General features: G+C 39.9%; 1 protein-coding gene across 1 annotated transcript in view; it reads right to left on the bottom strand.

Annotated features, from left to right (window-relative positions):
* Positions 1-212: 212 nt before the first annotated feature.
* ZZEF1 (zinc finger ZZ-type and EF-hand domain containing 1) overlaps positions 213-24,581 on the bottom strand; it is an 85,889-nt gene continuing 61,520 nt past the window's right edge. Inside the window, exons 39-55 of the mRNA XM_083372609.1 lie at positions 23,465-23,601; positions 19,641-19,918; positions 18,674-18,848; positions 18,138-18,270; positions 17,051-17,247; positions 15,880-15,999; positions 15,145-15,330; positions 14,087-14,187; positions 13,216-13,351; positions 12,118-12,477; positions 10,842-10,985; positions 7,021-7,189; positions 6,173-6,271; positions 5,586-5,751; positions 3,840-3,990; positions 3,682-3,753; positions 213-3,306 (exon numbers count right to left, since the gene is read on the bottom strand). Of these exons, the coding sequence (XP_083228735.1) occupies positions 3,232-3,306; positions 3,682-3,753; positions 3,840-3,990; positions 5,586-5,751; positions 6,173-6,271; positions 7,021-7,189; positions 10,842-10,985; positions 12,118-12,477; positions 13,216-13,351; positions 14,087-14,187; positions 15,145-15,330; positions 15,880-15,999; positions 17,051-17,247; positions 18,138-18,270; positions 18,674-18,848; positions 19,641-19,918; positions 23,465-23,601 (2,699 nt within the window). The 3' untranslated portion in view covers positions 213-3,231. The remainder of the gene's footprint in view (positions 3,307-3,681; positions 3,754-3,839; positions 3,991-5,585; positions 5,752-6,172; positions 6,272-7,020; positions 7,190-10,841; positions 10,986-12,117; positions 12,478-13,215; positions 13,352-14,086; positions 14,188-15,144; positions 15,331-15,879; positions 16,000-17,050; positions 17,248-18,137; positions 18,271-18,673; positions 18,849-19,640; positions 19,919-23,464; positions 23,602-24,581) is intronic.

The raw sequence follows: 24,581 nt of genomic DNA, 5'->3' as shown, positions 1-24,581 counted from the left end.
GGGGAGCACAATCAATAGGACAAGGACAGAATCTTCCAATGCTGGAGGAGAATGAGTGAATAAAGCAGTTATCTATAGACCAACCTTTCCAATCCTGATGCCCTCCAAATATGTTGAGATATCCTTCCCATCACACTGGATGGGGATGATAGGAGCCAATTCAACACACCCAGAAGGCCTCAGTTTGGAGAAGGATGCTATACCCAAAGGTCTGGTAATCCAAAAACATTTATTTGGAATTCCTACAATTCAAACACTTTTGTTGATTGTCAACAAATACGTTTACATAATGATCAGTCACATATTTGGGTACTTCCATTTTTAATATAATTTTTTACAATATATCTCTTCATTTGTATATATTCATCGCATTTATAACTTCTTTTTAAATACATATTAAGCCAAACAGGAGTAAATCTAAGAAGTTGATTTTAATAATGTTAAATCAAAACAGACTATCCTCCCCCAACCAAAATATTTTTTTCTGAATCCCTCCTCCCCCCCCCAAAAAAAATAAGCATGTAAGAAAATTAATGACTGCTAACATTTAAGTTTTATGTTGGGAAAATAAAGTTGCATTAGGATGGTAATAGTCTCTCGATATGTTGGATACAATTTAAGATTCACAATAATCACTTGTAGGCACATTTTGTTTTCTTCTCCACATTCACCCTTCAAATCTCAGATTTTGCATTCATCTGAAACTACTACAGATATTAACTGCAATGTTTGTTAACTGTCTTAATTCAATGTATAATGTGCATCTTTAACGCTAGCTAAAACAAAGGCCATAATTCTTCCCTGTGAGAAAAATAAGAAATGAAGAGAGCAATCAATGTAAGGCAATGATTGACGTTCATGCTCAGCGGTGACCCAGTAAATTCCTTGTACAGAGGTTAAAACAAAAGATGGTTTCAATCTTTTCTAGCTTCAAAATTCTTATTGGTCATAGGAAAAGCAATAAGCAAGGTAACAGTTACTTTCCTTAATATTTATATGATTATGTAGAAAGGGACACATCGTAAGTCAAACAGAAACAGGAGGAATTGAAACCATGACACTGTTGATTACAGGTCTCGGGGTCATGCCACATCCCATGAATAAGATTTGCAATTTTGTTTTGGAGGAGAGTGAAAAATAAGCCAAGACTCCAGTTGTCATGAGTTCCTTTTCCCTTTCAACAAACTATCCATCAAAAGATCCTGCCTTTTAAAAATTGTGATGGGACTTCCTTTTTTTTTAACAGGAGCAACATTGCTCTCCAAATGGATTTCTGGCCTCTTTGGATACAACTATCATTGAAATGGCCTTCAGAAAATGCTTCCCATCTGGCTGCCTGTGATCCATAGCTTGTCTCAACATAAAGCTCGGAAGACAATAGGTATCTTTGCTACAACAGGGATCATCTCCTAGGATTGATGCCTTATAGAAAATCTGATCGTGTGAGCGAATGCATCCTGGCCAAAAGCTGATTGTGCTGGTTATGGCTTCTGTTCTTGAAAAGAGATGAGAGAGAAGAGAATTGGAGGTTTTTCTACATCGATTGACATTTACCACTGTAAACTGTAAACAGTCAAGCACTCTCTACTTTTCCTATAGTATTGCTTAAGCCAGGAAAGCTCCAGCCCCTTGGCACAATCATGAAGACCAATATGCAAGCACCCAGCATTCCCAGCATCATCTCCCGCAGTTATATCTAGCCTGAGGTTTTTGCAACCTTAGCAACTTTTAAGATGTGCAGACTTCAACTCTCAGAATTCCTCAGCCAGCCTTTCTGTCTGGGGGGGGGGGGATTCTGGAAGTTGAAGTCTGCACTTCTGAAAGTTGCTAAGGTTGAGAAACATGGGCTCTCTTTCTTTCACTTTCAAAACATCAACCGTTTTTTTTTAAAAAGGCATTTTATAAAGAAAACACTGGTGTTTTTTTTTAATGCTTCAGCAGGAGCAATATATTTGATGCGTGTCCCTACACTGATTTGCTTTCACAATGTTCAGATCCTCCAGGTGCGTTTTCCCCTGGATTCTGAAAATCCTGAAAGACATACTGAAGCACAACTGATGACTGGCAAGCTTGATAATAATATAAATATACAGCTGGCAATATATGGTTTCCACACAGAAGCACCTAGCTTTCCATGCAGTTGTCCTGGGAGAGGACAAATAACAACAACAAAATCTCCCCTACCCTGCATTGCTACTTTCTCTCCTGAGGTGAGAAATTAAAGCCTATATATTTCATGTTTGAGATCTTATGTCTTTCCAGTTCAGAAGGAGCTCTGTGGTTATTGTTGTGAAAAGCAGGATGAGGAGTTCACTTTCTCTACACCACAGTATTCCTAAGATCTTGTGGGAGGAAAAACCCCATTGCATTCCCACCCACCTTCTTCCCAATGTGATCTTATTGGGAAAAAAAATCCTTTCTTTTGCTTTCTTATGAGCAAATACTGTGAATTCCAGGCCATGGGAATTTTTTACTGTATGACATCTTCAGTAGTTTGGAGTTATCTGTGAAAGACCGGCTTTTAAGGAAAACTGCCAGCTTCTTGGTTCTCTACCCCAATACTATCATTCCATAAATGCCCAGATAATCTACCCTGCTCTTCTCAGAAAATACATTCTTTCTTTTTGCTCATTTGTAGGAACTGATCTGGATCCTGGAAGCTGGCCCTTGCTAGGGAAGGAGCCCCCATCTCAAAAGAAAAAAAAGAGGGTGTAAGGCAGCAACTCAGTTTTCCGCCATGCTGTAGCCTAAAACCCTCTTAAATATCTTGCTTCTTCCATCCTCATTCAGGCATTTACAGGCTGCAACTTGCTAATTCCAGTTCATTCGCTCGTTAGCCTTCTGGGTAGAGGATATGCACAGGATGACCGGAAGATGCGATGACTGCCAGAAGATGACCTGAGTTCTCCTTCTTCGGGGGGAACTTCATCCCCTCTTCCCTGCCTTTTTTTTCTTCTTCCAAGATTCAGAGGGTGAATACTGTTCCAGAGATAGGAAGTGCATATGGCACCGCAAGTGCTCCAGGGAATTGTCCCCATTTGCCCAGATGTGAGCTTTTGCTTTTACAGGATCTAGGTTGGGGAGGAAGAAAGGTTGGCTGGCTGCAGAGTGCACATACACTGAAGCAGGAAAGGCCTCTGCCTTTCTCCGATTCGGGAACCGAGCGAAAACGCTTGCACCAAAGGTTCCTCTGGACAAGAACTAAGTTCTTCTGAGCAGCAAAAGACATTCCTAGACATTCCAGGGACTTGTTGATTTGTTGGGATAGTTAATGGCAAGACTAATAGCAGCAATGTTTTTCAGGGCCTGTTAAACAAACAAACCAACAATTAAACAAAGCGGAAAGATGGTTAAAAGCATATCACATTTACTATCGAGAAATGCCACTGACTGTTAAGTTTTTAATCAGGTTCAATTTAGCATGTTAATTCGAATTTCAAAGCCAGTTTTCCCCACTCAGAGAAAGCAGATTTAGAACATAATAGAATAAATACTTGGTTTTTCTTACTACGGGATTGGAGCTAATTTTTGGAGCAATGTCTCTGGATTCATTGGCCTGATGCCAATTTAGTCATTCCAGAGGACTTCACGCAGTTCCCATTTCAAATCTGTTTCAACTCTTCAAGGGACTCCACCCATATGGGGAGGAGCTTTAGAAGAAAGAGGAGCAGGCCGTCCTACCTGGGCTGTACAGTGGTAGAGGTGGTCTTCCGTATTTAAGGCAAGCAAGTAATCCTGCAGAGACCCAAGTTCCTGCAAACAGAAAAAGTGAGGCTCATAAGCAAACTATAGGAATATACATCTGTGGTCTGCAAAACAAAGAAAAGCAAATGACTTACACTAACTCTGCGCTCAGCAACAAAGAAAAGTTCAGTGAGTGCCCGGTGGAGTGGAAGAAGGACCCCTGGCTTAGTCACTTCATGCTTCATGTTTTTTTCCATGTGGCTGAAAAGATGCCATAGCGGCTTCAGCAAAGTGAGATCACAGTCTCTGAAAATAAAGAGGTGTGTTAAAATTAGCATGGAAGACAGTGCACTGTAAATGGCATGGCCGCTAAGCGCTGTTTTACCTACGCATACCGATTTCTCAAGTTACTGTTTTGAATGCCATTTTATCTCCGTTGTTCTTAGGAATCCAAGTATTAGCTTTACACAAAGCCACACTAAAAAAGGTCCAATGTAAATGTTCATTTTCCACAATGGAGCTGGGACAATTGATAGTAGGCATCTTCTGCCCACTTGTTACGGAGACAGGGCTCAAGATTTCTTCTTGAAGGAAGTAGAGTGCCTTCCCCAGCATTAGAATGCCAAGCAAGAAAAAAAGGTGCAGAAGGATAAGGCACTGAGATGTGAAAACCGCACACAAGTGATGCAAATCGGGATGGAGTCCTGAGGTGCCTACCTATTTTTCTGGTCAGAACCTTTGGGAGATCTGAACGGCCAAATGATTTTGAGTCTTTCAAGCCTGCTGATGTCTAGAAGTTCCCGAGCAGTTGTGAAAAACCTGCTTACTGACTAAGCCTAGTGGACCTGGGAACTAATTGCTGGTCATGTTCCTTATCTGAGGAGAATGGCACTTCCTTGCTAGCTGGTTCTGCATCTGACCGGATGATAGTTGAGATGGTGAACCTAAGTCTCTCCTTAGGATGGAGGCAAGAATCCCCCTACAAGAGTGGCAGGATGGTGTTTGCCCGCTGAGCTTGGGGCTGGTGATGTTTCACTCTGCCCACAAAGCCCTTGTGACTTGTGCCAGCTGGCAACCCAAGGCAACGTTTCTTCTTTCCTCTTGGGAAAGCATAGAAAGGAATGCCACAGTGAGATGAGGGGGAGTACTGCTGCACCACTGGGCCCAGTCTCCATGCCTGGCCTCAGCCACTGCAGAGATCCTCTGAGAGAGTAAGTTACATGAGCCTGCTAATCTTGGCACCTGTCCTAAGTCAAAGGGAAAAGGAACAAAAGAGAGGGGGGGAAGTTCTGACTGTTCTGGTCACATGAATGGCCCATAAAATTCACAGCTGTACACTGTCTCTGGAGCAAGGCAAATCAACAACTGGGAGAAGAGAATATCCCTTTATGTACAGCAGGGATGTCCACCCTTACTAACTTTAAGATTTGTGCACTTCAACCTCCAGAATTCCCCAGCTAGCCATGCTGGCTGGGGAATTCTGGGAGCTGACGTCCATAAATTATAAGTTGCCAAGTTGGACACTCCTGCTGTAGAGGCTGCAGAAGAAATTTAAGTGCTACCTTGAGAGTGGTTGGGAGGGACTTACCACTGGATTCATTGGAAAAACAAACGGGTCAATATTTATGAAGAAAGAAGCATGAAAAAAAAAAAAGCTAAGTAACCACTTGTGAGCCAAAGCTATTTCTTCCATTTACAATTTGGAACTGAGAGAAGCCAACATTTTTACACTTTCAATTCCAACTGAGAATTTAAAGAAAGGGGTTAAAATGAAAATATATAGCCCTCAAAATCATACGATGACATGATATCCGGTAGTACTATGGATTATGCATTTTCTGCAAAAACACAAGGGCTGGGAACTCCCTCGAGAAAAGCAAAAGTAGGATCAAAAAGTGTACCTCTCACTGCTGCACTGTATGATCTTCAGGAGCAAGTGGATGGCTTTCAATCGTTGGTGTCCAATTTGTCTGCAGGCCACGCCCACCTGCCACTCCCAAACTTTAGCAAGTGGAATATGAGGAATTGCCTTTTCCTCCGACAGCATTTGTTTCAAGATCTCAAAGCCTGAAATTCAATATAAGCACACTGCATTTCCTATGCCTTCTTTTAAGTCTCTGTATTCTTCTCTTTAATTAATCCTATATTCTTATCCACAGAGACGTTCATAACTAAGCTGGTAAACACAGCTAAAGAAAAACATACAGTATACTTGAAGAGATTAGAAAAGCCGTTTCATAAAGCTAAAATAATCAAGATAGATAGTACAATCAAGATAGATAGTACAATTATTTTTATTTATTCAGGGCAGCACTCTGACTTCCCCTATCTAGATGTGTTGGAGGGTCACTCTCAAGTGTTGATGGAAGGAGACTGACTTAGATCTTCTTAAGTTCTTGACGTACATATTTATTATATTATTTAGTGTCCCTACACAAAGATACCCACCAAGCAATAATACAGTGCTCCAGTACTAAGCAGTACTGACCTGTCTGGAATCTCCCCAGGTGACCAGCTGTTACTGTAAACTTGTAACCCCATTCGGTATTGCTCATGTCAGTGGTGAATCGGTAGTATAGTGTATCTCCTGTCAAATAAGAAGGAAAGATTCTCTCATACAGGCTGAAGTGACCCATTTGATAAGGCTTCCCTATTTCTTTCATACACCTGCAGGAGGGAAACTTGCCTCTTTAACTATTTTTTTTTACTATTTGTAGTTATCATACGAATTTGTACTAAAATTGCTTTAGGTTTTGTTTTTTTTAAAAAGTTCCTTCTTTTATTGGAATTAATCATGATGGGTTTAAAATTAACAATCAAGATTTGTTTGTTTGTTTTAGAATATTTATATAGCCGTCTACTTGCTCTCAGCGACTCTACGCAGCTTAGACAATAAAAACACCCCTTTGCACTACTCAGATGACCTGAAGACACAGATAAGCCCCCAGGTAGCTTTAATGAATGCAAATGAGCAGCTGTCTGCAGGAGTATAAATCCTTCCATCCAAGAAGCTGAAGAAGATTCTTGGGTGAGAAGCAAAACATCTTCAAAGTAAAACAAGGAAGTCCAGTTGCCTTGTGGAAAAGCATCTTTCGGGGATAACCAGTGGAACGGCTTGCCTCCAGAAATTGTGGGTGCCATCACTGAAGGCTTTTAAGAAGAGACTGGGCAGCCACTTGCCTGAAATAGTATAGGGTCTCCTGCTTGAGCAGAGGGTTGGACTAGAAGACCTCCAAGGTCCCTTCCAACTTTGTTACTCTGTTATACTGTTACTTCTGACACGGATCTTCAAAATAAGGGATAGTTGATTTCCTGAATAAATCTTTTGTAGTTTACCTGGAAGTTCAAAATCAGTCCATTTGTGTGGAGGCCCACTGAATGTATGACGATCGTGGATGAAGTCACAGCTGCTGGCTATGACCAACTCATCACATCCCTCTTCGGTATTACACTGAGAGTCAAATTTGACTGAGAGGTAGATAGCACCAGGGATATGAACTTTATCCTGTGGATAAAAGAATGTATGAATATTAGTGGTGTTCCGCAGTCTCATTCCAACATGAACCAAATGGGTAGAAGCCGATCAACCAAAATGACTAAAGACAACCTGCTGGAATCCTAGACCTCAAAAAATGGGGAAATCACTGTGGAGATTTGATAGTTTTATGCCTCTGATGCAAGGAGAATAAAAAATGTTATTTATTTATTTATTTATTTATTTTATTGCATTTATATACTGCCCTTTCCCTGAGGACTCAGGGCGGTTTACAGGGAATTAAAAATCAAACATACAAAAGTTAAAAACCAAGTTAAAAAATATTAAATTCACCCTGTACTCTTAAAAACCCCAGTTAAAAATTTTCTCCTCAGCCTGGGCCCGGGAGCTCAAAGAGCCAGGTCTTCAGGCCCTGGCGGAATGATCGGAGGTCGGGGGCAGTCCTCAGCTCCACCGGCAGCTGGTTCCAGAGGGCAGGCACTCCCACTGAGAAGGCCCTATCCCTGGGTGTCACCCGCCGGCAATCTCTTATCGGCGGAACCCTGAGCAGACCCTCCCTGTGGGAGCGCACTGGGCGAAGGGCGTTCGATGCCGGCAGCAGGTGTTCCCTCAAATAGCCCGGACCCAGGCCATGTAGGGCTTTATAGGTAATAACCAGCACCTTGAATTTCACCCGGAGGGCAACCGGAAGCCAATGCAGCTCGCGGAGTAGAGGTGTTACATGGGAGTATCGGGAGACCCCCATTACAACTCGCGCGGCCGCATTCTGCACCAGTTGAAGCCTCCGAGTGGTCTTCAAGGGCAGCCCCATGTAGAGAGCGTTACAGTAGTCCAAACGGGAGGTCACAAGCGCATGAGTGACTGTGCGTAGGGCGTCTCGGTCCAGATAGGGACGCAACTGGCGCACCAGGCGAACCTGTGCAAAAGCCCCCCTGGTCACAGCTCCTATGTGATCTTCAAAATTGAGCCGTGAATCCAGGAGGACGCCCAGGTTGCGAGCCCTATCAACGGGGGGTAACACCTCACCCCCCATCGTTAGAGGTGGAATAACTTGGTTAACCCGAGATGCCGATATGCACAGCCACTCAGTCTTGGCGGGATTGAGACGGAGCCTGTTTCTCCCCATCCAGACCTGAACCGCCTCCAGGCACCGGGACATCACGGAGAGGGCATCACTGGGTTGGTTCGGGGTGGAAAGAAAGAGTTGGGTATCATCAGCATACTGGTGATACCCCACCCCAAAACCATGAATGATCTCGCCCAGCGGCTTCATGTAGATGTTGAACAGGAGAGGCGAGAGAACCGACCCCTGAGGAACTCCACAAATGAGAGATCTCGGGGCGGATCTCTGCCCACTCATGAGTTGTACACACTCATGAGTGGTAGGCTGCAGAAGGCATCCTTGCCTAGTCTATGAAGAGGAACATGCAGCCTAGCTACCATTTGGCTCTAGATAAAGTTGCATGGGCCTATCTAGCCACCTCACCAAAAGCTAAAGGTTAAGCATTTCAAATATTTTTAAATAAAATAAAGTGATTTATTTCACCGTTCTTTCTGTGTCTGCTGTTTTTAACCTCAGCAGCTATCCTGCTCCCCTTTCTGAGAGATAGTCCTCCTGATTCTCCCCTTAAATGATTTACTTGTACAAACGGGAGTTGTACACACTCATGCAAGTAAGTGCCTGCCACTCACACAGAACCATCCCCTCTCCCCCCCCCCGGCTGGTCCGCCAATCTGGAAAGGTTGGGGACCGCTGGTCTAGAGTCATCTTGAAAGGGGAGATGGAGCGCATAAAATTTTAAGACATACAAAATGAATAAAAATAAATAAATGTTCAAGTCTAAAAAAAAAACAACCTAAAACCCATTTTCTGAGGGATTAGCAACTTCTCCCAGTTTTGTATCATCTGCAAATCTGATGAGCATCCCTTCTATCCCCTTGCTGAAAAGCCTGAGCCTAGGGCAGACCCCTGAGACCCCTCCTTCCTTACAGATGCATCAAGGGCCATGTGTGAATTCATCTGATAGCGGGCCATCCATACCTATTGTTTCCTTTTATCAAGGAAGTGGCTATGATATCTTCGTCAAATAATTTTAGCAATGTATCATCTTCTTTTAAAACACAAATGATCTCTACCTATATTCCATCTCTTACGTATAAACAAATCCTTAAAGCCTCATCATTTCTATCTGGAGGTCGGCAAAAATCCAAAAACATTGTTATTATTTCTGGTAACCCTTGATCAAAACAACTTTATTATAGTCCTTGCTTTTACTCCTAACAGTCTTGGTCTTTAGTCCTTTCAAAGAATGTCTCAGAACTTGATTTCTTTTCATTTTTTCTCATTTCTCACAAAACTCTTCAAAGCTTTGATAAATCTTTATTTAAAATCCAATATTAAAAAAAATCACCCCAAGACATTATTGATTTATTATTTGTATATCCCTTTTAATTATTAAGACATCAGTTGGTTTTCTTTTGTATGTCCAATGTAACATCTTTTTCTATGTCATTCTTGTTGCCTGACATATTAAAATTTACTTGTCAATCTTGTCAGAATCAAATTTAAATGTTTTTCTCCTTTAATGGTAATCTTTACTTCCCTCTGGTCTAATTTTTAAAATCTTATTTTATTATATAAATATTTTTAAGAATTTTAAAAAAAACATTTTCTAATGGGAAGGACTCCTTACAATCAATATCAAAATCTTACTGCGAATCAAGATTGAAATATCTTTTTTTTTATTGAAAAGTTTTAAAATACATTTTTTAATATCATAAACTCCCTCCCTCCCCCTCCCCTCCCCCTTGCCCTCCCTAACCCTCCCTCCCCCCGACTTCCCAGAGCTGAATACAGGGTATTAACTTTACAAACTTAAGCTAAAATATGCTACCTAACTAAAAAAACATATTAAATTCTATCGCGCTTTAACTCCCCTTAAACATAAAAGATTGAAATATCTTATCTGGCCCCTTAATCCATTTGTAGCTTTCTAAAATCAAAATTTTAATCATCCTTTAGTTGTTTATTCCAAGCATTTTTTTTTTAAAAAATCCTTAAACTTGTATTTAAAACTTCTTTCACTAAGGATTAAAGGAAACCCATCTGGTGCTATAAAACTTGTTGATCCAAAAGTTCTTAATTAGCTGAAAAGCAATGAATAAGTAATTTCCGAAAGCGTTTAGAAAAGGAAGCATGCAAACCCAGTGTCCTTTCAAAGGTGACAACCAGAGTTTGAGCAAAATGGCCATTTCCTCATTACCCAGAGCTCTAAACCCGCCAGAGACTGCTTTCTCACAGTCACCTTGTGAGGAACAACAGTCTGCAGCACTCGTGAGTAATCGCATGTTCACTCCTCGTCTGGAGAGGACTTATCAGAGCGGGGCTACTTGCCAGCTCTTCATTTCACTCAGTCATTAGCTTCACTTTTTGCGGAACTGCCTTTTAAGAAGAGACTGGACAGCCATTTGCCAGTCTGCCATTTCTTCTTTGGTAAGTCTTGTACCTAGTCCACAGTAAGGCATTTAATTGGGTTGGCCATAGCCACCCTTTTGATAAAATGGAACAATATGAGATGGATGGTCTTTTTCATTTGGAACTGCCAATGCAAGCATGGCTGACATTTTGCTCACCTGGCGTCAAGACTACTAAGCATAGTACCTCAAAGTTTGTATTATTGTTGTAAGGATGCTTGGACTCGCGCACTTGGACCGCCATCCCAGGCTCCTCCATGAACTGACAGGCTGTAAGTGCCATCTTTGCAAGCATGGTTCCACTGCATCCACAGAGCACTTTCAGGAGAATCTGTAGGAAGGATCAGGGGGAGGGAATGACCACACAAAACGATTCACAAAATAAATGATGGTTAAAGTGCTGTTAAGTTTGGTATCAATAAAAATACAGGTGGGTGTGATGAGTAATGAAACAAGGTAAAGTAAGAGAAGACACAGAGACCCTGGATGGCCCTTGTCTGCTTTTGCCCAAGAACCTGACGTCTAAAAGTGAGAAAAGAACTTATGCTTAGATTACTGGTAGAGGTGTGTTTGATATTCACTATTTCTCCTACTTGGAATGGATTCACAGATTTAAGTATGAACAAGATTAATTAGAGATCATCCTTAACAAGACTAGGAAGCAATTTCAAACCTTTTTTTTTCAACTTAAGCAAGAAAACTAGGAGGAAGGAGATGGTTTTTAAGTCACAAGCCAAAATTTAGAGCACTAAATAAGAACATTTCTACAGGTCAAAACTCTGATCATCTAAGGAATTTTCTTTGTATTAGTGGACTGCTCCAGTAACATCACTTATGTTCAAAGGAAGCACTTATGTTCAAAGGCAGCTATCGTCCACCTAGCCCAGGGGTAGGCAACCTCGGCTCTTTTATGACTCATGGACTTCAACTCCCAGAATTCCTGAGTCAGCTGACTCAGGAATTCTGGGAGTTGAAGTCCATGAGTCATAAAAGAGCCGAGGTTGCCTACCCCTGACCTAGCCCAATTCCATTTACAATGACTAGCAGCTATCCAAACTCTCAAGCATTCTAGGGTTGCTTTATTTGAGACTGAACTATGATCTTCTACGTGCCAAATGAGTGTTTTACAATTTCTTACATTCTACATCTGATCTCTTCTGTCGTGAACTTCAAACAATCTTCCTGAATAATCTAATTATGCAGCTGAGACAACCAGGCAACATGGAAAGGAAAAACGTGGAAGGAGGGAAAATGGGAATATTGTTTCACTTTTCTCCTCCTTAAAACCCAACTTGGAACAGTAGACTAAAATATTGGCTTCTAGCACATTAAAAACAATATTGGTCGAAACAAAACAAAACAATTGAGTTAGGACAGACTGATGTTCTGATTTGCTGCTCGTGTCAAGCTACTTTTCACGGTTCGCTCCCAAATCAGAGGGATATACTAAAACAAGTCATTACCTTTTCACACAGCTGTTTTTCCTCTAGCTGCAACAGCATGTCCAGGATATACGTCATGTGTGCTGGGCCACTGAGATCTAACATCTCCTCGCTTATTGCTATGTCATCAGGCCACTCAGCCAACAACAAAGCAAGCACATGCCTGGCATAGAGGACAGCAGTAGCTTCATTGATTCGGTAGAGATAACCCCGCACAGTTTTCTTGCTTCTGGAGTCCAACTCCTTATGCAGGAGGACAGAACTTTTGGTGCGGCGTTGCTTGGCATAACTAAGTTGGAGGTCGCTTTCTGTGTTGGTGATGAGTTTCTGGGTCACTGGGTTGGATTCTTCAGTGGCTTTGCTGCAGGGAGCAGGCTTGGACTGTAACATAAAAGGGTGTCTCAGTAGATGCAAAGTTGTCTCATTTCAAAATCTACCCTGCTTTTGGATGCTGCCCATGTATTGTATGATTATTATTTTTTGTAATAGTCAGTAATAGAAACTGTGACGGATCTTTATAATTAAGTGGAGAGTGGAACTCAAGTCTTGCTTGTCCACATCTAAAATCCTGACTGATATACCATGCTGAATCAGCTAATCCCTGACACCCAAATGACTGGACGTAGGTTGAGGACTACTTGTAAAGCTCTCCAAAATGGAGACTAGAATTTAAACATGCACTAATATTCTACAGTACATTCTGAAGGTAAGGGTTTGATACTTGCAGATATGTTGTATTTCTTGTTGTGTGTTTCTAGTTTCATGTTTTTTATTATGTATTGCCCTGTTCACCGCCCTGAGTCCTTCGGGAGAAGGGCGGTATATAAATTAAATAAATAAATAAATAAATAATAATATCCTTCAGATGTATTAAATTTTTGCTTCTCCAAATATCTCACAGCTATGCCAATGAATGTTTGAAGAATAGCAATATTAGTTTGGTGTACATTCCAATCAACAAGTATTTTTCAATGCCCATGTCCTTCCAGATGCTTAGACTACAATTCTAATCAGTTTTGGCTAATATGGTTAATGATCACATTTGGTGGAAGTATTAGATATTACTACATAAATGGAACAAAGTAAAAAAAAAGGCTTTGTATAAAACAGTACACTCACCAAACATGGCACAATGATCATATCTGTATCCAGGGCTTTGGAATTCTGCTCTTCTGTGCGTAAACGCTTACTGGGCTGCCATTTTTGAGCCAATGTACGAATCTTTTCATCCATGGTAAGCACTTCTCCATCAAATCTTTAAAAATATGCACACAAATATTTTTACTGTCAGAATTTAAAGACAATACCTTTGAGCTGAGCAATCTCTACATTTAAAACCACTTCCCTGTGTTTCATCCCATCAAGTGCTCTTTATATTAGCAGTTATATGGTCATGTGGCTTTCTTTGTTTCTAGATATCTTGTCCATGTTCCATGCAATTTAGAATATCTTTTATATCTTACACTTTTAATTTGCAATATAAGCATGTTTTCAAAGACAAGGTAACTGATTGCAAGTAATTTATCCTCTCTCTGTCTCCAAGGTCAAGAACATTTGTGGATGTGTTGAGCTATAACTTACCATGATTTACAGCAAGAATGAAAGGATAACAGCTTGGAAATGGCTGATTTATCAAAAGATTATAGCATAAAGGTATCTTACAGAAGTGGTCTGCCTCTCTCTGGGGTTGTGCCATTTCAGCTTGTAAATGGGCAAGACCATGGAATGTTCCTTGCACACTAAATAGTTCTCCTCACTAAAACCTGGCCTACAAGAAAGCTCTTCTTTGAAATGGTACTCGTCTTACTCAAAATCATCAACAGCTCAGTTAGAAATAGAAGAAGTCTTCCTGCCCCATTGCAAAATACCTGCAATGGTTAAAAATAAACTCCTGGCCATCTGTTAGTTTCCTCTTTAGGTATTCTTGATTAATAAAGTCACTATGGATACACAAATTTTCACTCCAAGTTGGGTTCGGGAATTCTCTTACCTCTTCTGAACTTCTAGGAAGAAAGAATCTGTCCTTTTCATATGCAATTCATACATGGCTCGAAGAATATGCAGAGGTGCATCAAGAGCATCATGTGTCATCTGAAAATAGGTTTAACTCTGATTAGGTGAGAAGAAGGAAAATACTTTCTAATAGTAGACAATGTAGCTCAGGGTTGAAATGTTGGATTCTTGGTTATGGCTTGTTTGTTTGTTTGTTCGTTTTTCAATAACTGCAAATATATTATTTTTACCAGATGTTTCATTGCCAGTGAACACCAAAAATCCAACTCACTTTTTTTTCTTTTCCCCTAAAAACCACTGTGGAAGAATTGCATTGGTAGAGCCAACATTTGAATCTGAATTATTTTGTTAGGCTTCCACAACACACAAATACCCTGCCCTCACCCCATACAATCATTATACTGGCTGGATGGATAAGATCTACCTGCAAAGGCTGGAGGGTGGGGGTGGGAGTGTCAATGCTGAATTTCTGTCAATTCATTACATTTACTTTCACAGGAAACAGCAAAGAAGTAAAAATACTAAAAACATCAGCCTAGTATTACCTGAAAGATTAGATAGATTTGTTCAAGAAAGTTTTACATTTGGACATTCACTTCGGAGACTAACTCTGTATTTGTTCAAGGTTGACTGGAGTCCATGAAACTGATAGTACATCATTGATAGTATTATCATTCAGGCATAATTGGATCTTGTATTTTTGCCACTGTAACATTCTAATAGGATTTTTATTTCGGATTTTGGGACAAACTGAAGTTGAATATTGAAGCAGAGGTGGTGAATTGAAATATAACTTCAGGGTCACACACTGTATCACAGTACATACCAATAGCCTTCTCCCCTGAGTGAAACACTAATCTCAAATTTCTGCTTGTATTCTTAGGTCTGTCTTTTGCCTTGATGAGGACCAATCCCTTGTTGTCTGAAGAGAACTTCAAACAACATGCACAGTGCAACAGAAGCTTACATGCTGTGCTTCTGAGAACAACTGAAGCATTGTCCCTACCCCATCTACTGTACATTAAAAAACAGTACCAGGAAGCATATTTTGGTGGTTTCATCCAAGCCTTCCAGTGGGTCAAGCCTATTCTGCTCAGCATCAGAAGTGTCAACAGACTCATTTACTGCTTCTTCATGATCTCGCTCATTGAATTCTAAGTCCTTCTGCTCAGCCATGGAGTTTATCTCCTTTTTTGAAGAATAAAGCATGACCGACAAGATCTGCAAGGACAAAGACAAGGTACAACTTAAATTCCATTGGAAAGCCACTGAAGCTACAAGACAAATTATAGGCCAGATTTGCTTCTCTTCTGTAAGGCTGCTTCCTCTTTAGCCTCTAGCCATACTCTTCAATTTTAGGAGTTGAACAATAAAGCATGAACATAACCAATAATAATATATCGGTAAGTGATGAAGTGAACATTAGTGCATTGAATTGTGCCATGGAACTCTTATTCTCAAAAAGGCTGTCTCACGGGTTTTGCTCTATGTAGTTCCATAACAGACTCACAAAACATCCAGCCCACCTCCCCCCATCAATTTCCATTCAGTTGAGGTTTGCTAGGTATATCATTGCAGTCTGGAGCAAAAAGGCTAGCAACACATCCATTTAACATTCCTTCTCCATAGCTGCAGCACAATTAGAAAGATTGAAATTATGAAGAATATAAAACTGCAAGAATGAGAAGGAACTGCTGATGTACAGAATAAACAAATAACTGAGTACGTAGGGAAGAATTTGCCCAGCCCTTAGAAGCATTGTTATGTTACCTCCAAGTCTCGTAGAAGCCAAGTCTTACTGAAGCCTGTTCCTTTGCTACACTTCTTCACCAATAGCTTAAGCAAACCAGATTGCAGAAAGGCTGTGCGGATTTCTTCAAAAGCATGTGTCTGTTGGCCACAAGGAAAAAATGGCAACAGTTAACACTTTGACTAAGATTGATGGTTTATCAGGTTTTCTCAATCTCAGCAACATTAAGATAGATGGATTTCAACTGGAATTTCCCGGGCAGCATGTTGGGGATTTGGGGGAGTTCACATGTCTTAACATTGTTGAGTTCACACATCTTAACATATATTGAGGTTGAGAAATGCTGAACTATATGGACTGATTTTTTTTCAGGATTTTTTATTAAAGGATTTCTTACATGAGAAAGGCACTGAACATATAAAGATCACATTTTCATCTATAGTGTATAGAATTATAGACCACTGTTCCTTCCCAAATAAAAAAATAGTGTGGTATACAATATTCCTGATCAACAAAATATAATGTCGGATTGCAGTGCTTGTGTATTAAATTTATAAAGATTGAAAACAACTTTTTAGAAGGGTGAAGGGTTTTTTTGGCTGCTGGCTTTTGTCTTAACTGTAACTTTTTTTCTAATAAAAATTATCAACATTCTTAAGTTGTGTTCTTAGTGGACCTTCTTGTTCCTTCGGGTTATTTCTTCTGTTATTTTAAAGAACCTAAAATGATTGGTTCAAAGTCAAGGCTAGACAGCCATTTTTTATTAATGCTTTAATCTGGATTAGAGAACAGAAAACTAAATGTGAAGCTAAAGCTCAAATACTTTGGCCACCAAATGAGAAAAGATGTCTTATTTGAAAAGATCCCGATGTTGGGACAAATGAAGGCAAAAGGAGAAGGGGAGAATAAAGGATGAGATGATTAGATAGTATAATCGACGCAGTGGGCATCAGTTTGGGCAGACTGTGGCACAGTGGAGGACAAGTGGCCTGGCGTGCTGTGGCTCATGGGGTCACAAAGAGTTGGGCATGATTTAGCAACTGAACAACAACAAAACAGCCTCTTCCAGTATTATGATTCTGTTTCTTTATCAGAAATCAGCAGTGTTCTTTCTTCTATGGCCCCTCCACACAATGATTTATATAATTCTGAGTCATAAGATGGCTTGGGAATCTTTGTCCATTTTTGTACCTTAAGTGTTCTGTAAAGTCCCTTCAGAGCAAGAGATAAGACCCAAGTTGCTTCCACTGCCTCTGCAAAGCTACTGTCAATGCTGGTCTGGAGAAGATGGCTAGTTATAAACACAAAATGTTGGAGGTACCGGTGGAGCTGGCCCTGAGACTCAGCATCATCTTGCTCACATGGCTTAATCAGCTGGAGATCTTTTACTAGAACAGAAATAGATGAATACATAAATTCCAGCTAGTAGCTGTCCTGGGTTCAGCTCTGTTTACTTAATTCTGGCCTTGGCTTAGCACGATGCAATGTGAGAAAAACACAAATTCTTTTTTAAAAAATGTTTTCAGATCTACCTCAAAACTAAACTCTTTAAAGAATTATGTTTTTTATATTCACAGAAAGATGATGTAGACAGAATATAGATTAAGAATAGGCTGGCAGTAAATAATATTGTCCTATTATTCGCATTCAGCCACTTCTAATATTTTACTCCAATATACATAGCCCTTTCTTATTGACTGCCTTGCTCAGTGACCATTTGAAGTTACAATGGTGCTGAGAAATAATTTTACAGCCAATGTCTGTATTTACAACCTTCACAGCATCCTTCAGTTACATGATCACCATTACAGTCAGTATGCATTGTCCTGTTGTTTTTCTCCCCACACCCTTGCAGAGAAGAGATTGGAGAGGAAGGGACTGCAATAGGAGGAAAGCACGCAATGGGACATAGTGGCACTGGCAGCACCAAGCATGCTATGCAGACAGTCAGTATAATCCCCTTTGTATGTCTGCTTACTCTCTTGTAATTCCTTCCTCTCTTAATAAATGTAAATTACAAACACTAATTCCTTTCTTGTTAATTATCTCAGTACTAGGATAACCATTTGAAAGCAGGAATGGTTAGAAGGCAAACAAATGTGGAAGTTATGAAACTAATAATTACAAGTAGCAGCAATATGCCAACTATCCCAGCACTGGATCTGAGTGGGGGAAAAAAGAAAGCACAGTTGTGATCATGTGATTTTCCACTTAGCTCACACAAACTAAGTTTCTATATACAAGATATCAACAAATATCCAAATGGGTTAATATGAACCTGCTTTCCTCTTTCGAGTTTTAACATCCACAACCACAGCCCTGTTCTTCTCTGTGAAATGCTTGAGGATGATCACATTGTGGGCCTCATTTGCATTATCCATATACACTGATTTGGTTCCCATGCATAAAACCTGTAGAGTTGGAAAGAGACATTCAAATGACATTTGTTCAGTTAATGTAGGTTATAGCTAGATTTGCTCTCTATTCAAGCAAGCTACAAGTAAAACTGATTTACTGGACAAAATGAGGGAGGAATTAGCCATTATAATCTAAATTTACATCATTTGTATCTATTTATGACACTGGCATAATTACATACACGTGTAAATTGACACAAATTATAGTCCGTCAATTTATGTGATTCACTGATATTTGGCCTGTTATTCTGAAAGAATGCCTGGATATAACTTTTGTCTATTGCATTTAAAGTCCTCTAAACTGAAGTCAATCAAGTTTTCACTGCCTGCCTTGGCTGCATTTTTACTTGCAGCTTCAGAAAGTGGCCTAGAAAAGCGCGTGCCTTAATATGCTCACCTCTGGAAAGCCAACAAGTACCAGTAACGTGAAAATGTTGGTATGTTTCAACTGAAAGGGAAGCTGCTTGATGCAGTGGTCTGTGAAGGCAGCAATCACATCATGCCACTGAGCGGAGGAGTTCAGCGCTCGCAGAATATCTGCCATGGTGCAAGCCCAGTCCAATCCGACACGGCTAGAAAGCAAGAGTTAGAATTAATTATCATCACATATGCTCCTGAATGTGCCTGCCTTACATCAGCATTGCTTCAAAAACTGAAAGCAGCCAATGACTATTTTGCTTCACTGGTAATTCCCATTGAAATAGGCTGCCTTCTCTTGGGGTAGATCCTGCCAACGAGGAGGGACATTCCTTGCAGAACTTACTGTTTCCCCCCAGGGATTGTTAATGAGCTGCAGAAAATGACTTGGAGGGTAGCAAGTGGCCTTCAGGCAGTGATTTTGAGATCTTTGCTCTAGGCAGGACAGTCTTCCAAAGTTTAAAACTTAGCTTACTTTCAAACAAGCTACAAATTCTCTTTCTTCCCTTAAAAAAATATTTACATTAGTACTACTGGTAGCAATAGCACTTAAGACTTATATAACGCTTCACAGTGCTTTACAGCCCTCTCTGAAGCGGTTTACAGAGTCAGCGTATTGCCCCAATAATCTGGGTCCTCATTTTACTGACCTTGAAAGGATGGAAGGCTGAGACAACCTTGAGCCGGTGAGACTCGAACTGCTGGGAGTAGGCAGTTAGCAGAATTAGCCTCCAATACTGCATACTAACCACTGCACCACCATGGCTCTTACTGATTCCTTGTGAGCCTCATTTTTGTTTTTTTATTGAAGGCGGTATTAGGTTTGGAGTTTTTTTTTAGCAGTAGCAGTGCTTGCAAACATTTTTAACACCCTGGCATTCCATGACAAGGAAAGGATCGTCTGAACATATTAAAGCTTTTGAGATTAAGCTGTCATGAAAACTGACCTGTCCAGGCACACTGCTCCCAGACTGAAGAGGAGATGGGTTGTTTTCCAGCCTTCTGGCACTATGGAGCCATCACCAGCAGCCACAAGGCTGTGCTTGGTGGAGAGGACATTGTTCACAGCAGCATCCACTTCTGCAGGACTCAGTCTCCGAATCAACTGTCCCAGGAGCCCCAAGGTTAAGTGGTAAGTTTCATTTAAATGGCCAGCATTGGAGATCACAACATCAAACATGAGAGGAAGGATCTGGTCCAAGTTCATTAGAGACATTGTTAAGCCCTACAAAGAGAGAACAGGAAAGAATATGGAAATCAGCAGAGGGGTGGTGGTGGTGACATTTAATTAACATACCTCAAAAGTTCAGTTTTTCAAAGATAGACAATTTGCAATTTTGTTTTTGAACCAACAATGGGTGTACTGGATATCAAACAGCGGATTCTAAATTGACTGCTGACAAAGAGCAAGCTATACTCATTCTGCTTAGCTTCATCAAATCCAATTGGGTACACAGATGAATTATTCAACTGAGTATGTAGTAACTATTAGAAACTCAACTCATTTTTCCAGATAGTAACATAGTAAAGTAGGAAATGTAGGGGGAAAAATTATTATCTACCCAGTATCTGTTCTCAATTAAAAGGTGTCAATTTAGATAACTGAGAAAAGTTTGAAACAGTCTCAAGTTTTTTTCACTGCTTTTTCTAATACTTTTGCAGGGTAGGAAAAGAAATGAATACAAGAAGTAAGCAAGGGAACTGGGAACATTCCTCTTCTGGAAGAGGACTTGGGATAGAATCACTGGACACGGGCGTCTGCAGAAGCTGTTTCTGTCAGAATGATGAAACAAGCATCAGAATTCCAAGATGGTGGGCTCATCAGAGGAAGTAGAACTTTCTACAGGAGGAATGTTGTCGTAGTTTCCCATTTTCATAATCATGGTGGTTATTCATAGAGTAGTGTCAAGAATCTACGCCCAAAGAACAATTTATCCTTCAGGGACAGCTTGGGGTGGAAAGAACAAATTCAAGGGATGTTCTGAGTAGGGACTACATAATTTCAGTTCTCAGTGTTATGTACAAAATCCAAATGAAAAACTGAGATCAGTACAACAAAGATTAACCAGTAATTTTTTTTCCATTTTTTTCTTGACTTCAAATAAATACAGGTAGTCCTCAACTTACAACTATTCATTTAATGACCATTCAAAGGTACAATGGCAATGAAAAAAGTGACTCATGACCGTTTTGCACACTTACGACCATTGCAGCAGCAGCAGCATGCTCATACAATCAAAATTCAGATGTTTGGCAAGTGGCTCATATTTACGACCTTTGTAGTATCCTGGGTGTCAACTTTAGAATGAGCCTGGATGCAGCCATCTTTTTCCTTCTCATTCCTAGTTGCCACATAGCACGGAGGGAGGGGGTGGTGGTGGTTGCGCTAGGCAAAACAGACTTTCTCTCTCTTGGACTTTCTCTCATGGGAACCAAGGTCATCGGCTGCTCCCGAGACTGCAGGCTGGACGTTTCATGAAAAGCCCGCCAACAAGCTGAGTGGGGAAACATAGTTTCTTGCACAGTGTTGGGGGCAGGATTTCTTAACTTTGTATTGGGGAATTTGTATGCGTCTCTTCAGACTTGGTTTCACTTTTGAAGTACCAATAATCTGTATCAATAAACATGTTCTTTGAAGAATTTGCAAGCCTCGGAGTTCTGCTTTATTTGTCTCTGTCGATCAGAACCTTGACACTGGCATCATCTGATCCTCCCTTTGGTGATCTTCTTGACCAGCAAAGTCAACAGGGGAAGCCAGATTCGTTTAACAACTGTGTGACTAACTTAACAACTGCAGCAATTCGCTTAACAACTACAGCAAGAAAGTCATAAAATGGGATAAAACTCATTGAACAACTACCTCACTTAGCAACAGAAATTTTGGGCGCAATTGTGGCTGTAAGTCAAGGACTACCTATCTACAAATGATAGTGCCAGGTTGGTGGTGACTAAGCACAGCATTAATTTACTTTTTTCATCAGCACTTATTTTATTGTATATTAAGTTATGTATGACTTTCTAATTTGTAATCAGCTCCAATTTTCCAGTATTTCCTACTGACTATTACAAAAAAATAATAATCATAATAATAATCATACAATACATGGGCTATCATGTGTTTTAGCTGGACCTAATTCTCTGTTTAAGGGACGCTGTGGCTCAGTGGGTTGGGACGCTAAGCTTGTCGATCGGAAAGTCGGCAGTTTGGCGGGTTGAATCCCGAGTGCCGCGTAACAAAGTGAGCGCCTGTTACTAGTCCCAGCTTCTGCCAACCTAGCAGTTCAAAAGCACGTAAAAATGCAAGTAGAAAAATAGGGACCACTACGGTGGGAAGGTAACAGCGTTCTGTGTGCCTTTGGCATCTAGTCATGCCGGCCACATGACCACGGAGACGTCCTCAGACAAGCGCTGGCTCTTTGGCTTTGAAACGGAGATGAGCACCAGCCCCTAGAGTTGGAAACGACTAGCACGCATGTGCGGGGGAACCTTTACCTTTACCTAATTCTCTGTTTGAATTATAGTTATTACCATAAGAGGGAGCTCTTGAATTTTTTTTAACCACAGTGGCTTTAAACCACTTTTTACAGTAATTGCAGTATTTTTACTACATTTGGACTGTGATGTAAAAACTATTCAATTCCATGTCATTGTAGACTATTTATAATGAATAACAAGCCAATGTAATCGTAAATGGATTATTATCACAAAAAAGTATTACAACATAGGAAACAATATTGGCTCCCAGCAAAAGAATGAAATATCATGAATTGACTTGGAAAATTTTGACCATAAAATGATATACTGATTATGATTTGACCCAGAATACCAGATCCATAAGAAGACCACCCACATTATTACACAGAATTATTTGAAGAGAAAAAAATGCAAAGATGATATATTACAAGAGAGGTATCAAGTGGAATGCACAACTATCAGTCCTGGGTCCTCTACTTGTCAATATTTTAATTAATGACTTAGAAAGAGATGGACAGAAGGCACATATTGATAGACTATATAAAATTGGATGTGATAACTTAGAAGTTTCCTTAGGAGACAGAAAGAAAACTCAAAATGATCTGTGGCTACAAAAAAGACAAAGACAATTTCAGGCTGCATCAACAGGAATATGATTTCCAAATTGCAGAAAGCAATCTTTGCGTCCTATTCTGCACTCTACTTTACGTACTATGTCTGCTTTAAGACGAATTTGAAGAAACTAGAATAGGTTCAGAGAAGAACAATGACGAGGGGACCAGAAGCTAAGATTTATAAAGTGAGAATAAAGAAGCTAGTCATGTTTAGGTTTCAGAACCTACAATTAAGGAGAACGTAATTGCATTCTTAAAATATTTGCTTATGTTATTTAGTTGCACTTTAATACTGCTATCTCCCAAGACTGATAGGAAGTTACACAAATCAAGATCAAGACATCTCTCATTCCAAAGCATAGGATGTGAAATAATAAAGTTACAGGAAAATGGACTCCAATTGAATTTTAGAATAACTTTCCAACAGTAACAGCAATTTGCCAGTGGAACTAGAGCTAATGGATTCCATTTCATTGCTTAAGCAAATATATTTGGATATAGATTCCTGAACTGAGGAAGGGATTGAATGTGATGTCCTAGATAGATCCTTCCTACTCTCAAATTCTTTGATGAAACTATAATGATTCATATGATCTTCTGGAGGGATTGTCCTTTTCTTACTTCCTTAATTATCTGGCACTTAAACTCCTTCACTGTTTTCCCTAATTTGGATAATTCCTTACGGATTTCAGGCGAGGCAACATTGCAGCTAGTAGCCCAAGAATCCTCTTCTGGGAACATTCAGCAAATATTTCTGCTTGACTAGGCATTGGTTTTTCTTCAGCTTGATGTGGAAGCAAAACATCAGAAACTTCAACATCTGTAAACCAACAAATGAAAATGCTTCCTCAAATTATGCTACTGTTGAAAATATTAGTAATATTACAATCACTGCAGATTTACAATTCATCAATTCAATGTTCATAATGATACACATTTCCTCATCATATATAATATAGTAAAATATTCCCAAATGAATATTATTTCCATGTTTATATATAGGTAATCCTTGGTGAATAATGTTGAAACTGGTAACTCTGTCGATAAACAAAACATTATCGGCAGCACATGTATACATAACCCGAACTAGACTGTTGTTTCTGTGTCATGTGTGTGTGTATATGCAAGATTCATTTTTCTCGCCATGCACATTTATACATAACCTGAACTAGATTGTTCTTTCTCTGTGTCATATAATACATGTGGATATATAAATAATTCTGTATTTATTTATTTTTCATATTTATGTAGTGAATATATGAGATGGTGGCCCTTTTAAGAGCTGCATGGAATGAAATTTCATTTTAATGTATGCTGATGAGTGTACATTCAAAATGACAATAAAGTTATTATTCTATTCTATTCTATTCTATTCTATTCTATTCTATTCTATTCTATTCTATTCTATTCTATTCTATTCTATTCTATTCTATTCTATTCATGTACGTGACCATGCCAACTTAAATGGCACTTCCAGTTCCCATTGTTAAACAAATCCTGTGCAATCATTAAGCATGATGTCACATGATTGCCATTTGTGATTTCCTGCTGGCTTCCCCACTGACTTTGTTTGTTAGAAGCTGGCAGGAAAAGTCGCAAATGGCGATCACGTGACTGCAGGATGTTGTGGCCATAATTGAGAGTCAATTGCTAAATGCTCAAATTGCAATTATGTGACTGCAGAGATGCTGTGCAGTCTCCTTATTCAGCAGTACTGTAACATTGAACTATCACTAAACAAGTAATTATTAACTGAGGACTATCTGTACGTGGACTGTAGAGAGGCAGACAGAGCATGCT

The sequence above is a fragment of the Vipera ursinii genome (genome assembly GCF_947247035.1).
Source record: "Vipera ursinii genome assembly, chromosome: 1".
Lineage (NCBI taxonomy): Eukaryota > Metazoa > Chordata > Lepidosauria > Squamata > Viperidae > Vipera > Vipera ursinii.
Note: the sequence above shows the minus strand (reverse complement) of the source record. Positions and strands in the feature narration are given on the sequence as shown.